Source organism: Narcine bancroftii, chromosome 7, assembly GCF_036971445.1.
Source record: "Narcine bancroftii isolate sNarBan1 chromosome 7, sNarBan1.hap1, whole genome shotgun sequence".
Lineage (NCBI taxonomy): Eukaryota > Metazoa > Chordata > Chondrichthyes > Torpediniformes > Narcinidae > Narcine > Narcine bancroftii.
In genome coordinates, this window is record NC_091475.1 from 211631896 (window position 1) to 211650759 (window position 18864).

Below are 18864 nucleotides of genomic sequence, written 5' to 3' on the forward strand. Positions count from 1 at the left end.
TGCAGCAAAACTCTCACTTTTTGAAGATGGACAGAAATGGTCAGTTAGCATTTCGAGTCAGGACACTTTATTGAAACCCAAAATGTTGACTGGCTGTTTCTCTTCACGGATGCTGTCTGACACGCAAATTCCTGCAGCTTCTCTTTGTTCAATTAAATGAGAAACTTGAACATCTTTTAATTTTTAAAAAATTTATTTTAATTGAGACATGCAATATGGTAACAGGTCCTTCCGGCCCACAAGCCCGTGCTACCAAAATAGCCCAATTAACCTCCAATCCCTGTGCATTTTTGAAAGGGGAGAGGAAACCGGAGCACCCAAAGGAAATCCACGCAGACTCAGAGAAAATGTACAAACTCCTTACAGCCAGCAATAAATTCGAACCAGGGTCGCTGGCGCTATAACAGTGCCCTGTCAACCACAATGCTAACCGTGCCCTCCTTTGGTGACAGATTCAGATCATCTACAAATTCTTGAAGTTGTTTCTTTGCTCCCAACAGGGTTCGTGTTACCATTAGAGGATAAGGTGGTGCCTGCACTTACCTCTGGGCAACTCCATTGCCTTCCTTCCTCCAATCAGAGGAGTGATCAGTCACAACAGTGTCTACTGACCCAAAGCTGGTCTGTATCTCTGCTTTTGCTGCTCCTTTTATTCCATATATTCTTTGTCCCCACACTTGTTATCTGATACTTCCAGCCCTTCCAGCCCATGCCGCTCAAATACCCCAACAACCCCTGAAAGTTTTTGAAGGGTGGGAAGAAACCAGAGCCCCTGGGGACAATCCACACAGACACAGAAAGGACATACCTGCTCCTCACAGACAACGGCAGATTCAAACCCAGGATGCTGGCACTGAAGCAGTGTTGCACTAATCGTGCCGCATCAGTGACCACGTTGGGAAAACCAACGACGTTCGTGTGTGGTGCAGGTCTGCAGTGTTTTACCTGGTCTGGCCTATTTGTGGCTCCAAACCCTGACTCTTAACTGCCTCCTGGGCTCTGTGGCAAGGGGAATAGGTATCAATGCCAGCAGTATTCACATCCCCGAACAACTCATTGATGGACAGCATCTTCGGAATGGTGCGCCCCACTGAAATTCAGCAGAATGCAGAAGGGTCAGGGCTAGATTTAAAAAATAGGCTTCAAACAAGAAAAAAAATGGTTCGATAGAGTAAACACAGGGAAACTATTCCTGCTTTTGAGATGAGGGGCCATAAACAAATGAAATTGCTGTTTCTCTTCATTTCCTTGACAAAGTCCACAGAATATCTGTCTCCCCAGCAGATAGGTTAGCTGGCAGGGCTTGTGAGCCGCATCATCTCTGGCACGGACCTGTTGGATTGAATAGCCTCTTTCTATGCTGTTCATCTCTATTTAAAAGATTTTTTTAAGACTTCTTTAAAGTCCATCTGTTCCCTCCAATTTAAGTCATTCAAATGGTGAAATAAATGGCAGCGCAGAGCCAGGTCAGAAACATCAGGCATCGCCGTGTTTACTTACAAGGACAAATTGTTTCAGTAACAATGAAGGAGTCAGGTCACATTCTACTTAATAAGATTTTGACTGAGTCGCATGACAGACGAGGTCTGCCTGAAATGACATGGACAACCCCCTGTGAATGCATCCCTCTCTCTGCGTGGCGGGGAGCTCTTGCCCTTTCTTTTGTCCTTCCGAAATTTTGTTTGCTGTTCTGCGCTTCCTCTCCCCCCCCCCCCCAACACATCAATCAGTGCCCCCATTTCATCCTCTCACTTTTCTTTCACCTCCCCCCCCCCCAAGACAAACCAGCTGCAAATGGTTCTGACCATCAGGCCTTTGCTAATTGGCTAAAGCTTGATGAATGGGCTGGGCACAGATCTGACACAGGTGGTGTCTGTATGCATCAGACAGGAGGGTTTATGGAGAGGCTGCTGGATCTTAATCAAATCTGGGTGAAATTTGCTTCCAGCCTCAATCAGGCCAGTAACTTGCCATTTAAAGACACAGCCGCCCCTTTGTCTGAAACTCAAACTGCTCAGTACTCTCTCACACCGATCCTCCATCTGCTCTGAAGGACGATGCCTTCCATCCCTCTTGTTCAGAGGTGGGGTGGGGGGGGCGTCGGTCTCAGCCCTCAAGGTGAAGGAGTTGGTGTATGTGAAATAGAAACACCAGCACGAAGGGAACATGGAGATCCAGATCCAAATGGCCATGCAAGTGGGGGCGGTGTATTGAGTAAAAGTAGGGAGGTCATGTTGCTGCCATATAAAATTTTTGTTGGTCCACACATGGTTTATTGTGTACAATTCTGGTCACCCTGTTGCGAGAAAGACATGGACGGTTTAGAAAGGATTCAGAAGAGATTCACCAGGATTGGAGGGTATGAGCTATGGGAATCAGAAGCAGGTTTATTGTCAAAAACATGCGTCACAAAACCTGTTGTTTTACGGCAGCAGTATTATGCAGTACAGGGCCAAAATTACTAAACACTACAATTTATAGTACAATACAATAGTATAAATTACAATCACTGGTTCTCCACTCAGCTCGTATCACCTCGAAAACAGCTACTCGTACATACAGCTGCTCTTCATCGACTACAGCTCAGCCTTCAATACCATTATTCCCTCAGCGCTGGTCAACAAGCTACAAACTCTGGGCCTCCGTACCCCCCTCTGCAACTGGATCCTTGACTTCCTCATCGGAAGACCACAGTCAGTACGTCTCCTCCTCACTGATTATCAACAAGACGCACCCCAAGGATGCGTGCTTAGCCCACTGATCTACTCATTATGCACCCATGACTCTGCGGCCAGGCACAATTCCAATGTGATCTACAAATTTGCCGATGATACAACACTCTGTTGGCAGAATCCCAAACGGCAATGAGGAAACATACAGGAGGGAGATAGATCAGTTTGTTGAGTGGTGTAACACCAACAAGCTTGCGCTCCACGTTAGCAAAACCAAGGAGATGATTGTGGACTTCAGGAAGAAGTCAGGGGAACATGACCCAATCCTCATAGAGGGCTCAGTTGTGGAGAGGGTCAAGAACGTCAAATTCCTGAGTGTCAACATCTCTGAGGATCTGTCCTGGAGCCTCCATGTCGATGCAATCATGAAGAAGGCTCACCAGCAGCTATACTTTGTGAGATGTCTGAGGAGATTCAGTAGGTCACCAAAGACTCGTAAACTTCTACAGGTGGACCGTAGAGAGCATTCTGGCTGGTTGCATCACTGCCTGATACAGAGGCGCCAACACTCAGGGCAAGAATAAACTCCAGAGGGTTGTTAACTCAGCCTGCGACATCACATGCACCAGACTTCACTCCATTGAGGACATCTACATGAGGCAGTGTCTTAAGAAAGCAGCCTCTATCCTCAAAGACCCCCACCATGCCCTCTTCACTCTGCTACTATCAGGCAAAAGGTACAGGGGCCTAAAGACAAGCACTCAGCGGCACAAGGACAGCTTCTTCCCTGCTGCCATCAGATTCCTGAATCATCAATGAACCAAAGACCTGGCCTTACTTTTCGTGCTCTATTGCTTTTCCATCATTGTAAGCTGGTGTATATGAATGTTTGCCCTGTGAGGCTGCGGCAAAACCCGAATTTCATGACTGGTTCATGACAATAAATCCTGATACTGATTCAATTCCATAAATCTTAAAAAAAAATTAGTGCCAAAAAGAGAAGGTGAGGTGGTGTCTATGGTTCATAGTGCATTCAGAAATCTGATGGCGGAGGGAAAGAAGCTGTTTCTGTACCATTGACAATTCGTCTTCAGGCTCTTGAACCTCTTTTCTGATGGTAGCAGTGAGAAGAGGGCAGGCCTGGGAGTGGAGGTCCTTAAGGATAGAGGCTGTTTTCTTGAGACACCACCTCTTGTAGATGCCTTCGATGGAGAGGAAATTACAATTTCTGTAAAGATTTAAAACAATAAATAAGTAGTGTAAAAAAAGACAAAAAATGAGGTAGTGAGGATGGAAAAACTTCGGTATCATGTTCGGAACTGACGCGTTAGCCAGGAGGCCTGTTCTGAACTTTTTTATTTTCTGGTTTAGGCCAGTTCCAACAATGCACGTCACATGTAACAACGACTGAGTTGCTGTGATTTTGGTGAGTCATCTTGTTGTTGTGATGTGTACCTGAGAACATTTGGCCACTCCCCCTATTACTGGATGTCTCCCGGCTTGACAGTTACAGCCAGAATTAGATGCACGGTGAGTGTGTTGCAAAGTAGAGGCCTCCTCACAGGGCCAAGCGCAGGTGAGATGGGAATGATTTATAAGGGACCTTTTTCACACAGAAGGTTTATGGAAGCAGCTGTCAGAGGAAGTGGGAAAGGCAGTTGCAACTATAATGTTTAAAAGGCATTTAGACCGGTCAATTAATTTAGACAGGTAAACTAATAGATGGGTAAGTAAAAATCGGGCAGCATGGTTAGCGTAGCAATTAGCGCAACACAGTTACAGCTCCAGCAGTTGGGACCAGGGTTCAAATCCTGCATTGACTATAAGTAGTTTGTACATTCTCCTCATGTCTCTGTGGGTTTCCTCCAGGTGCTCCAGTTTTCTCCCACCATTCAAAACGTATGGAGGATTCGTCTCAAGATTCAGGGGAGTAGATTTAGGACAGAGATGAGGAAAAATAGTTTTTCCCAGAGAGTAGTGAATGTTTGGAATTCTCTATCCAGGGAAGTGGTTGAGGCTGCTTCATTAGACATGTTTAAAATTCGGTTAGATAAATTTTTACATGATAGAGGAATTAGAGGATATGGGGAGAAGGCAGGTAGGTGGAGTTAGGTCCTAAATTAGATCAGCCATGATCGTATTGAATGGCGGAGCAGGCTCGATGGGCCATTTTTGGCCGACTCCTGTTCCTACTTCCTATGTTCCTATGTTAATAGGATGTAATTGGGCAGCACGGACTCTTGGGCCAAAAAGGGCGTTACCGTACTGTATGTCTGGAGAAACTCAGCAAGTCTAACAGTGCACTTTATGCAGGAAACATAAAGACACATCACGAACATTGCAGGCCTGACCCTTCATTAAGATCATAGATAGGTAGGGTTTAGTGAAGGAGTTCTCAACCTTTTTCTTTCCAGTCACATAGCACCTTAAGTAATCCCTTACTAACCACAGAGCACTCAAGGTTGAGAACCACCAGCTTAGATAGATGTGGCCTGAGCACAGACAGGCAACTGGGCAACAGGCCCTTCCACCCCACTTGTCCATTGAGCAAGTTGTGAATCTTTGCCTGGACTTGGCTCATACCCTCCTAAACCTTTCCACATGCCTGACCAAATCTCCTTTAAATGTTGTTGCTGTAGTGATTCACCAGAGAAATTATAAAACCTTCTGACACTGGGGCACAGTGGGTAATAAGGTAGGTAACCAATCTTGGTGAACAGCCCACAGCCCTCCCATGTGCCTGTCTTAAGACTCTTTTAAATGTCCTTATTGTACCAGCCTTCAACAATGTATTCCAGGCACACACTGCTTTCTGTGTAAAAAAAAACCAAAAAAACGTACCTCTGATGTCTCCCCTAAACTTCATACCACTCACCTTAAACAGATGTCCTCTGGTATTGGCCATTGCCACCCTGGAAAAAAGAGGGTGTCCACTTTACCTATGCCTCTCATATTGGGGCAGGCCAGTAACCCAGATTCTAATCCGGCGCTGTCGGCGTGGGTTTCCTCTAGGCACTCCGGTTTCCTCCCACCCTTCTAAATGGACAGGGGTTGTAGATTAATTAGATAATTTGGGCAGCAGGAGCTCATGGGCCAGAAGGGGCTGTTACCATGCTGTATGTTTAAATTAAAAATTTCTCTGTAAAATCGCCTCTCATCCTCTGTCGCTCCAAAGAGAAAAGCCCTAGCTGGCCCAACGTTACTTCCTTCTAATTGTTGATGTTTTAGAAGCCAATTCCAGCCACTGGAACCTGTGCCACCCAATTACACTCAACTGACCTACCAACCCTGTACGTTTTGGAGCATGGGAGGAAACCGGAGCACCTGGGGAAAACCCATGCAGGTCATGGGGAGAGTGTACAAATCCCTTACAGACAGCACTGGATTCTAACCCGGGTCGCTGGCGCTTTGGCTCAACCACTACGCTAACGCCAAATTTAAATTCTCCATGGTGAAATTCGTATTCATACCTCTGATATTTGGTTGCTGGTAACTTGACCACTAACCTGTGCAATCACTACCTCTGGTGGTAGAAGTTAGAGATGGGATGGGTCATTACTTTACACCATGTCTGCTTCTACTCCTCCTCGTAGTGTCTTGCTTGTTCCATTCCTCCCTCTGTTGAGTCAGAAATACGGATTCCGGCCTTTCTTTTCAAACCAGCTCCAGGATAGGATCTACAGTGCTTGTAATTTTCCACTTACAACATCGGGTTTAATTGGATTTTCGGTCCCCAATTAGATGTGAATTTCTCTAAAAACAGACGCCTGCCAGTAGGACAACCTTCACAAAGTGAAACTCATCGTTGAAAGTTATCAGAGCTCTTAACGTCTAAGATTTCCAGCTTAGCTCTCAGCACTGGTACTTGTAAAGTCCCATCCATCCATTTTAAAAATTGCCTGATGATCAATTTTGGTTTAAATCGCTACACAAAGGCCAAATTATCCAGTTGTGCCTGAAGACGAACGCCCAATAATGGTGCAAAAATGGCTTCTTCCCCTCCGCCATCAGGTTTCTGAATGGACGATGAACTACAGACACAATCTCACTTTTTCTGTTATATTATGCTAATTTATTTATTTTATAATATGTAATTTATAGCAATTTTTGCAATTGCAATGCTGCTGCAAAACAACAAATTTCATGACATGTTCATAACAATAAATTTGATTCTGATTCCATAAGGCAATGCTGAATTCAAACCCACAATCTCCTGTTTACTCAACAGGCACTTTAACCAACTAAGCCACAGAGGCAACTACTTTCCACAATTTTCTCAACCCCCCCCTCTCCCAACTTCTACCATTCATTCACACACAAGAGACAGTTTACAGCCCACAGATTTAATGGATAGGAAGGGTTAGGGTTATTTAATGGATAGGAAGGGCTTAGAAGGATATGGAAAAATTGGACTGGTCCAGAATGCTAACTGGGTTGGCATGGGTGGGTTGGGCCAAAGAGCCTGTTCCATGCTGCATGACTCTGGCATGTCTTTGGCATGTGGGAGAGGAAATCAGAGCTCCTGGAGGAAACCCACCATGGCTGATGCACCCAAAATCTAACAAAGATCTGTCATTCCTGCTTTTAAAACTTTCTGCCGACCAAGTCACCATTCACCATTGTGTGAAGTGCTTCCTAATGCCTTTATGTCACTCTCTCTCTCTCTGAAGTGGTCTCCCTAAACCTCCCCTCTCTCCCCTAGTTCTTCTCAAAATCTATTCTTTGACCAACTTTTCAGTTATCTGTCTTAATATCTCCCCTGTGCTAGCATCCAATTTTTTTCTCATAATCTAATAATGATATCCTGCCCCCTCCCCTCTCCTCATCCTCCAGAGAGGTGTTGAAGGAATAGTCTGGAATGGAACATAGAGTGAATTGTGCTGAAGAGAACCCTTTAAGGATTGATCGAGCTTCTGGGATTTCACATGCCATGCCAACACAGTTTGATTGCTTCCCACAGTAGCCGTGACTTGATAGAGGCAAGTAAGGCGATCTAGAATGAATTGCTACATTAGTGGCGCAATAAGGGAAGGCAGAGCCAATTTCTGCTGCCTTGCCTTCTGAAGACTGCCCTCATATTGATCTTAGTAAAGTAATACATTGTATTTATGAGAATCAATATCGAGCTAACTTCACACTCTGAAACCTTTCATCAGACCCCAGGAGAGGGCCAGTGAAGAAAAATGTCTTTCAGTTGTCCCAGCGACCTCTTGCTGCCCAATCCTGCTTTATACCTTTCCAATGGGAGTTTATCACCATGGGTGTCAGCTGTGGCTCACAGGGTCATCCCTCGCCCTTCTGAAGTTGCAGGCTTCAGTCCCACACCGATTCCCCCCGAGGCACTCCAGCACCATCCTTCATAACAGATCATTAACTAGATGCTCCCTTGGCCACAAGCAAAAGGTCCTGTTGGCACTTTCTGCAAAGAGAGCGTTGGACATGTCGCCAGTGTCACTGTGAATATTGTTGTTAAGTTGGTCACCCTCTCCACTGCAGGTTTTTAGCAGATTATTCGCTTTGCAGGAGCGTGCAGTGTACATCACTTTACTGGCCATGAAGCACAGAGGTCAGAAGGGTGCTGGAGGGAAGAGACTTCCTCTTTTATAACACAGGTCACAAAATGTGAAGGATCTCCTTTGCCTTTTGTCCCACTTCTACACCTTCTCTGCCAAAGGTGTTAGTTCTCACTGGTGTGCAGACCAATGGCTCCCAGCACCCACCTGGTGGCTGTGTAGTACTTCTCGGTCCAACAGAATACTTGCCAGGACATGTTGTGAATGAGTTGTCTTTCGTGGAATCTGCTTGAGCTGCTGAGTTCCTCCAGCATTTTGTCTCTTGTGAATTTTAAATTCTCTTTCCCATTTCTAAATTTCCCCTCCTCCCTTTCCTGTGTTCATAATTTGCCCTCTTGAAAACATTGAACATTCCAGCACAGTACATGATGTTGTGCCGATCTATGTAAACCTACTCCACACCATTCTAATCCTTCCCTCTCTCACACCTGTAACCCTCTATTTTCTTACATCCATTTGTGTATCCAAGAGTCTTTGAAAATGTCCCTATTGGACCAGCTGCCGCCACCACCCCCAGCATTGCATTCCAGGCACCCACTACTCTCTGTGTAAAAAACTTACCTTTGACATTTCCCTAAACTTTCCACCCCTCACCTTAAACAGCTGACCTCTGGTATTTGATATGGTTGCCCATGAAAAAGGCAACAGCCTCTAAGCCCCTCATAACTTTGTATGCCTCTATTAAGTTGCCTCTCATCCTACGTCACTCCAAGGAGAAAAGCCCTTGCTTCATAAGAGATGTTGTCCAATCCAGGCAACATCCCTCGTTAAATCTCCTCCACACTAGTTCCCTTGCAACCCTCCAAAAATAGGTTCATAATTCTGCTGGAATCTTCAGCAACAGGAGAATCGACTGGTCAAGGTTTCAGGCTACCTCAATGAAGAGTTTCAGCCTAAAACGGTGACCGTTCTTTCTCTCCCACTGATGCTGCTCGACCTGCCGAGTTCTTCTAGCAGAATGTTTGTTGCTTCACAATTCTTGTGCCTTACAATTCCCCCAGCTTTATTTCACTCCATTATTGGCAGTGGACCTTCATCTGCTTTTCCTTTTCTCTGGAACTCCCCCCCCCCCCCCAAAATTTTTCTGGCCTTATTGTTCCCCTATTAAGATGCTTCTTTAAACCAACCTCCCATGATCAAGTGTTCAATCACCTGTCTTATCATCTGATGAGATATTTATGTAGAGCCGCTCTGAGCATTTTGCAATGTTAAAATTGGTACGTTACGGAAGATGTGTGTTAATGGTTCTGAGCTAAACTCTTGAGTAATTTATCTTTTCCTCCACTGAATGTGCTTGGCCAAGGAGCCAATGGTGCAAAGCTGCCATCCACAGGATTATAACTGAACACCGCTATCAGAATCCTCTCTTGGTGTAGTATCTCACTTCCTCCATTGCTGAGAAAGGCAAGGACAGAGTAGATTTAGAAAGGTTATTTCCATGGTGGGAAACAACTAGACTCCCCTACCATGGGAAACAGTTTTGCCACATCTACTCCATCCAAGCCTTTCAATATTCACTATGCTTCTGTGAGTTCCCCTGTCATTCTTCTGAACTCCAAGGAGTACAGTCCAAGAACCAACAAACGTTCCTCATAATGATAATCCCTTCATTTCAGGAATCATTCTTATGAATCTTCTCTAAACCCCCTCCTATGGCAGGACATAAGGAGCCCAAACCTGCACTCTGTACTCCAAGCGAGGCCTCACAGGTGTTTATAAAACCCCAACACATCAAGCATTTCTGCAGGTTTTTCTCTCCCCTCCTGTGGCAAAGGACACATGTCCTGTTGATGTCCAAGAAAATGAAATTTCATACCCATGTCCTACACGTGGGTGAGTTGAGCACACACAGAAAAGAAAAGGAAATACAAAGTGGATTCTCTCCCCAGTACATTTGGAAAGATTAAAGACTGATATAGATTTATCACAGTAATCCAATCAAGGCTATTATTCAAGCATTTCAGGTTTTTCAAAATTGGATTTTGTGCACACAGCTGGGGTGGGTGGAGTAGAGTCACCCTGAACTTGGGCTTATGTCCTTTCACGAAACACAGAAAGCAAATTTCAGGGGAGTCATTTTTATTATCATTAATAATCTCCCCGTGAGCAGATTGCGACGGTGACTTTGTTGTGTGCGCGTGCGTCTGCGCCCTTTACTTCTCCCCCCCACCCTCTGTCGATCCCGTCTCCTTGGCAACACTGCGTGCTTCGCCAGACACCGCACAGTTCATCCGCATAACTGGGAGGGCAGGCTCATGAGATCCATACAAACTCAATTTGGCTTCTCCTGGGTCCTGCTCCTTAATGAAATCTCTGATGGACTAATGGTTGCTGGTGCCTCTATTGCGTGGGATGAAGATGCTATAACATCGTGTATACTTAGTGATAATTGTAGGGAGCAGGAAAAGAATCGATATTTTTTATATATCTGTGTGTAATATATATATATATATATATAATATATACACAGATATATGTGTGTGTGTGTACCTTTTCTGTTGTTCTCAATCCCCCTTCTCTTTTCTTTTAAATACAGCTATCCGAAGGAAGGAAAATGGTTGGGCAGACGATGAGCACCCACTGGTCTTCCTTTTTCTTGGGTCATCTGGAATTGGTAATTGTTAAATTAAATGATGCTGAAGTCATTTACTGCTTGCTGGAGGAAGCTCTTCTGATTGCAGCCCTGAGCCAATGTGAGCAAACAGGACAACAGAGCCCAGAAGCTTTTAACCCTTTCACGCCTTCTCGTCCTGTCCCCCCCACCAACATTCTTTACGTGCAGGGAACCATAGAATGTTGCAGCACAGAAAACAGGCCCTTCGGCCTTTCTAGTCTGTGCCAAACTATTAATCTGCCGAGTCCCACTGACTTTTATCCAGTCCAAAGCCTTCCGTACCCCTCCCATCCACGTACCTGTCCAAATTGTTCTTAAATGTTAAAATTAAGCCCACATTCACTATCTCAGATGGCAGCTCATTCCACACTCCCACCACCCTCTGTGTGAAGAAGTTTCCCCTAAACCTTTCCCCTTTCACCCTTAACCCATGTCATCTGGTTTGTATCTCACCTCCCCTCAGTGGAAAAAGCATTTCTACATTTACACTATCTTTTTTTAAAAATGTTTTATTTTGAGAATTTTAAATCAACATGCAGTCAGAACAAAGAATAATCAAAAAGTAAAATATCAATATCCATAATATAACAAAATAATACAAATTTTGATCCGCATGTCGATATTAAAGAAAGTGAGAAGAGTCCACGTGTGATTCAATTATTATAAAGAAAGAAAAATGACAGTAATACTACAGAAATGCAAATTCAATGTCCACATTGAACCAAAGGGAGAAAAGGAGAATAGAGAGATAATAGAGAGAAAGAAGAACAAAATAAAAGGAACCCCACCCTCCCAAGAAACAAAAGAAAAGAAAAAGTAAGAAAAGAGAAAGAATAAGGAAAAGAAAAGATTGGCCTCACCCCAGATCCACTCCCATCAAGGGACAAATAACCTGGCTTATCGAGGGTCCTTGGTGTTGTGAGCACTTGGGGGGTGGGGGGGGGAAGAGACAGGAGGAGGGAATCGTTTAAAAATTTGCCCCAATGTACCTTAGGTATGAATTCTACATTCTTAAAAGTACATCCTACCTTTTTCTGAGGTTATAGATGATCTTCTCCAGGGAAACACAATGACGCATTTCTATCTTCCAGCGGGCTAAACCTTTTTGGAGGATCAGATTTCCAAGTTACCTTTCCTGGCCACTGTTAAAAAGTGAGCTTAATGAATTTTAATTGATATTTCGACCACCTCATTTTAGGTCTTGTGTCTTCTTAATTCCCCAATAAAAATAATTCAGGTAGCTGAGGATATGGAATCCCAGAAATTTTGTTTTCCCAGGAGATTACCCAAATCATCCCAGGGCTTGACAATGTTGAATGCAAGAAAGTACCTATTTCTTAACTACATCGAAAACATTGGTCTGATATTTCTGATTGGTATTTATGTAAATTTATAATTGCACCAGCCGATATTGATCATGACATTGATCATGCTGTTGGACCAACAAAATGGATCCATTTCTATACCCAAATCTAATTCCCACTTTTGTCTTGATTTATCAAGCCCTTGTTTAGGGGTTCCCACCTGAAGTAAGGAACACATTTTTGAAATAATTTTTTTGTGTTCCCCTTTCGAATCAGAGTGTCTATACACTGTGGTAAGGTTAGTGCTGGACCTAATTTGTCCCTTAAATAAGATCTTAACTGATAATAGCAGAAAAAAAAGTATTTAAATTTCCATATTTATTCCTAATTTGCTCAAATGTCATAAATTGTCCCTGCTTACAACAATCCTCAATACTTTTGACCCCTCTCTGGGACCAAGTGTCCAGGATTTTATTATCAATTGTTAATGGAATGAACATATTTTGAGCCAGGGGTGCTTTAGGTGAAAGATCCCCCACCCATCCCCAATTTGACCATTAATTTTATTCCTAGTTATAATTATATGCTTTAATAGGAATCTTAGTGCCAGATATTAATTTAAAATTCTATTTATATATAAGGTTGTCTGCTATCCTCTCACCAACCTTATGCAACTCCAGTTTACCCATGAAAATTTGTGTCCTCCATTAAAGAGGGAGGTGACAAACTTCAGTTGGGTTGCCCAAAAGTATTTTTTGAAATCCGGGACCGTTAATCCTCCCAATTTATATTTCCAAGTTAATTTATCAATAGAGACTCTGGAAGGCTTACTTTTCCACAGAAACTTCCTGATGCATTTATTAAGGCTTTGAAAGAATGTCCGAGGTCTAGGAGCAGGCAAACTTTGAAAGAAATATTGTACTCTCGGCAGCACATTCATTTTAATACAGTTGACCCTTCCAACCAATTTAGAGGGTCACCCATTTATTAACATCATCCTCAATTTTCTGAAGCAAGGAAGGATAATTCAACTTGTATAAATTCTGCAGGTTGTTTTCTACCTTGATACCTAAATATTTAATCCCACTTAAATTGAGAATTTCTCTTAATTTGTTGCATTTACTCTATCTATACCCCTCATAATTTTAAATACCGCTACCAATCCTCATCATATCCTCCTGAACAACCTTTAATCAAACAGCATTAAACATTTTCCAATTTTAATTATCCCCTCATCCCCCCTCCCCAATCCGATTCCACTGTTTCCATCTCCTTTATCTGATCCTGCTCTCAATTTTCACTCTGACCTTTCGCCCTTCCCCAGTGGTCTTCTCCATACCTGTCGCTTCACCTCTCCACATCTTCACCTGTCCAGTACCCTGTCAACTCTTGTTGTCCTTTCATCAGCCCCCCTCCCCTTTTACATCTTCTCACTTTAATCTCACTGAAATGTGCAAGAAAATGTCCTGGTGTAAGAAACATAGAAGGTTGTGGGTGTGTGGGAAGGATGGGTTAGATTGTTGTGGAGTAAGTTTACATAGTAGCAAAGCATCATGGCCTGAAGGGCATGTACTGTGCTGTAATGTTCTGTGTTCTAAAGGGTGCTGACCCAAAACATTGACTGTCCATTTCTCCCCACGGATGCTACCTGACCCACTGTGTCCCTCCATCTTCTCTTTGTCCACTCAAGGTTCCAGCAGCTGACGTTTTTGTATTTCACAAGCGATGTCTTCTTTTTGGGCAGAGTTGTCGAATTGTCGAGGGCCCACAACTTGTAATGTGTCACAGCGCAAGAGCTCATCGGTGCATCATACCATGCCAGCACTTTGTCTGAGCTCTTACTTGAGAGTCACTCCTTCACTCTGTGCAGACTGTGGTTCTTTTCAACTCTCTTTCTGCTGACTCCCATCTCCCCCCTGGTTCTTCTTACACCCAAACACCTGCGTATGGAAACAGACAGGAGACTGCAGACGCTGGGATCTGGAGCAAATATCAGCCTGCTTGGGGGGGATCTCAGCCGATTGAGCAGCAACCATGGGAGATCATTTAATTTTATTTAAATTTTAAATATAGGCCTATAGCACAGTAACAGGCTTTGGCCCACAAGCCCGTGCCGCCAAATTGACGTACGACCCCCTGTACGTTTTGAACAGTGGGAGGAGTCTCCAGAGAAAACTCACACAGACACGGGGAGAACATGCAAACTCCTTACAGACAGCACGGGATTTGATCTCCAGTCTCAATTGCTGGTGCTGTTACAGCGTTACGCTAACCATGTCACCCAAAATAACGGCTGACAACAGTACTCGCTGAGTGAGAGGGGATCGTATAGAAATTTATAAAATTATGAAAGGCATACAAAAGAGAGAGGAAGGTAAGTTGTTTCCATTGGTAGGGAAGACCAGACATGGGGACAGAGCCTCAAGATCCAGGGTAGTAGATTTGGGATGGAGAAGAGAAGGAACTGCTTTTCCAAGAGGGTGGTGATTTTGCTGTTGTGTGGGAAGGCAGAAGTTCGGTGGGTTCAAAAAATAGTGGGCCTGGAGACATGCTGAATGCAGAAATAATCCTTATTGAAACACACGTCAGGGATCGCAACAGGGATAACACGCAGAAGTATTCTCAACCACACAACACAATGTAAGCAGTCACATATGACGTAACACTCTCGATATTAGTAACTGCTTCCACTCTTACAAGCACAATAAAACCCAGTCACATCGGACTTAATACTATTGATACTAGCAACTATTGATACAGACTTATCATAACCATTCCTTGTCTAACATGGGCATGGCTCAGATTATGTCTTCAACCATAACAGCATACAACAGCCCCGATCTCTCTGTAATGCTCTCTTTACCAGCGATTCGTCCAGTGTTGTCCACAGCAGGGATCATCTCAGGACCAAAGATCAAAAGAGAAAGATTTTCTGCACGTGGTGGACTTTATAGTACACCAAACTGGAGGGTCCGGCCCAGGTAATCACTGGGTGATTAAAGGGGCCATTGGTCAGGTGTGCTCTAATGGGTGGGCAGAGTCCAACCGTGATTGGCAGGTGAGATGACTTCCAGGTTCTCGACACAGAAGTCACGTGACCCTGCACAATCCACACTCCCACCAGGTTCTAGCCGCAGAGGTCACGTGACCCTGCACAATTGACACTCCCACCTGGTTCCCGGCAGAGAGGTCACGTGCCCGTCCAAAATCCACTCTACAGCTGTCCATTGAAGCAGTGGAGGCAACCTCAGTAAATATATTTAAGACAAGGTTAGATAGATCTTTTCATAGTTTAGGAATGAAGAGATATGGTGAAAAGTAGGTAGGTGGAGATGAGCCTCTCATCAGATCAGCCATGATCTTATTGAATGGCAGAGCAGGCTCGATGGGCCAGATGGCCGACTCCTGCTCCTATTTCTTATGTTCTTGTGATATTTTGGATTGGAAGGGTTGTCGCCGAAAAGGACAACATTTTATTTTTCTCTCTCAGATGCTGCTCGACCTGCTGAGTTCCACCCAGCAGTATGTTACCTTCCACATAACCAAAAGATGCCCAGTACTCAATCCTGTCGATGAGTGCGAGTTTATACGTGGTACAAAGAGAAGAGCCATGCTGCAGCAAGAGACAGTCAATTATAACACTCAAACATGCTGGAGAAACTCAGCAGGTCACACAGCAGTCTTAGGAAGTAAAAGATGACCAATGTTTCAGGCCTGAGCCCTTCGTCATTGATGCTGCGTGGCCTGCTGCACTTTGGTGTGTTGCACTCAACCTGCAGATTTTCTTCTTCAACTCCAATAGACAGTCGAGGTTACCTGCAGAGTGGGTTCAAGGGAGAGTAAAACTAAATTATTATTGAACTCTGATACAGAACAAAACAAATAATTTGAATTAGTTGAATTCAACATTAATTTCCAAAGGTTGAAACATGCCCAGAGAGAATATGAGGTTCTGTTCCTCAAATGTATGTTGGGCCTCATTGGAACAGTGCGACAAGCGACCAAAAAGATAAGCCTGGGTGGGAGCAAGCTGGCAGGCAAGTGGACATCCATATCAATGCACAAATGTGCTGAAAGGTCTCAAGCAGGTCACGCAGCGTCTATGGGGGGTAAAGTGTTTGGGCTTGCGCCCTTCAACAGGACATCTAATTTCTATTTGGTTGCCCCCATTGCAGAGGGAATCTTCTTTGAAGACAACATATGAGGTTGGAAGAAGTGTAAAAGTCACTACTTCACCTGAAGGGGCTTTTGGATCTTGCATATCGGAAAGGGACAAGATGCAGAGACAGAGATAGGCCCTTTTGCCATATCATGACCTTGCCAACCCTTTCGGCCATTTTGTATCTCCTGCAACTGCATAGGAAAGTATTGCTTGAATAAAGCCAGGTTCAAGGACATTTTCTTTTCTACTGTAATCAGACCTTTAGATAACACCATGAGGCATAGAAGCAGAAGCAAGCTCTTCAGCCCATCGAGTCTGCCCATCCATTCATTCATGTGCTGATCCATTTCCCCACTCAGCCCCACTGCCCGGCTTTCTCCCCATAACCTTGGATGCCCTGGGTAATCAAGACCTATCAATCTCTACTTTTAACATACCTAATGATTTGTTGCCTGTGGCAACAAATTCCACAGATTCGCCACCCTCTGGCTAAAGACATTTTTCCACATCTCTGTTCTAAGCAGATGCCCTTCAATCCTGAAGTTACACCCTTTAATCCAATACTCTTCCACCTTGGGGAACAATGTTTCTCTATCTACTCCCTCTGTGTTCTCAGCATTTGAAATATTTCAATGAGATTCTTCCACCCCCCCACCCCCCCAAGAGCTGTCAAATACGCCTCACTTAATAACCCTTTCATTCCCGGAATCATCCTTGTGAACCTCCTCTGAAACATCTCCAACTTCTCCAGCACATCCTTTCTTAAATGAGGACTCCAAAACTGCTCTCAATACTCCGTGAGATCTCACCATTGTCTTATAAAGTCTCAACCCTGGATCTGTTCTGTAAAATATGATGCTCTTGCATTGCTTTTAATTGTCCTTTTCTCTATATCTGAAACTTTACCTTTGAATCACCGTACCTTGCACTCTGACTTACTGGAACACTGCACTCTACTTAAGTATGGGATGACTTGCCTAGATAGCACACAAAACTAAGCTTTTGGCTGAATCCGGAAAACATGACAATAAGCAATTCAATCCAATATACACAAGGGAAGGAGAGTAAGGGCTACAGGAAAGGAGACATTGGGGGTTGGGAAAGGAGCTGGAATTGAGTGAGATGGAGGAGGAGGGACACAAGAACTGGGCTCAGTTGATTAATGACTTGTTTCCATGCAGTTTCATGGCCATATTAAAAAAGGAAATGCACCCCTTCGTCTCTCGCTGCTTGCCCTCTGCTATCCCTGCTATACCTAATGAAGGGCCCAGGCCTGAAATGTTTGACACCTCTTGTCCTGTACTCATTTGAATCTAGAAAGGGGTAGACTGAGAAGATGTAGAAAGGTTGTTTTCCATCTCCTTCAGGATTGAAGGGCTTCTGCTTAGAGCAGAGATGTGAAGGAATTTCTTTACCAGAGGGTGGTGAATCTGTGAAATTTGTTGCCACAGGAGGATGTGGAGGCCAAGATTCTTGATGAGCCAGGACATCAAAGGTTATGGGGAGAAGGCCGAGCAGTGGGACTGAGTGGGGAAAATGGATCAGCTCATGATTGAATGGCGGGGCAGCCTCAATGGGCTGAATAGCCTGTTTCTGCTATTACGTCTTATGGTCTTCCATTCCACAGTCTTGCGGGAGAAGATATCAGTGTCAGGACAGATATTGCTATGGGAACTCAGCAATATCAATCTGAATTCTAAACCCAATTAAGATGCGAGCAGCTGCATGCAACATTATAACCTCTCCACACTCTCTTTTCCAGTCGCCTGGCACTGACAATTGATAGAATGCACAGATGCTGATCGGACTCCAGTATCATAGCCCGGAGTGTTTGAAGGGATATTGAAGAGCTTTCACTGTATCAGACTCCTGCTATCTCTGTGCTGGAAGTATTCATGGAGCTTTACTCAGAATGAAAAGTTTTGGATCAGCCACAGTTTAATATTCATACATCCATAGTCAGGGACTGGGATTGAATCACTGGACTGAGATTTTATTCAAGTAACAAAGAAATAGAAATCTTACCCAGCTTCACTTAGCGGAGTAGATTTATTTAGACATTCAGCACGGTAACAGGCCATTTCAGCCCACAAGCCCGTGCAGCCTAATTACACCCAATTGACTTACAACCCCCGGTACATCTTGAATGGTGGGAGGAAACTGGAGCCCCCGGGGAAAACCCGCACAGATATGGGGAGAATGTACTCCTTATAGACAGTGTGGGATCCGAACACTGGTCCCGACGCTGGTGCTGTAACAGCATTGCGCTAACCGCTACGTTAGCTATGCTGCCCATTTCTAGAACAGACACTCACCAACTACTTCAATGAAGGGCTCAGACCCGAAACATCAGTTATATAGTAAAGCCCCTGGTATCCGGCACCTATGGGGATTGGTAGCTGCCAGATAAGTGTAGTTTCCGGTGACTTGAGACTTATTCTTACAATACCTAACTAATATGCCTGCATTAAGAATAAACAGTTCAAAAGAGAAAAGACAAAAATCCGATACACTGAGCAAACGTCACTTGCATATATAT

At 44.1% G+C, this 18864-nt stretch overlaps 1 protein-coding gene across 1 annotated transcript in view; it reads left to right on the top strand.

Annotated features, from left to right (window-relative positions):
* Positions 1-18864, top strand: part of clpb (ClpB family mitochondrial disaggregase) — a 165497-nt gene that overhangs the window by 113422 nt on the left and 33211 nt on the right. Inside the window, exon 8 of the mRNA XM_069892197.1 lies at positions 10782-10859. Coding sequence (XP_069748298.1) covers positions 10782-10859 — 78 coding nt within the window. The remainder of the gene's footprint in view (positions 1-10781; positions 10860-18864) is intronic.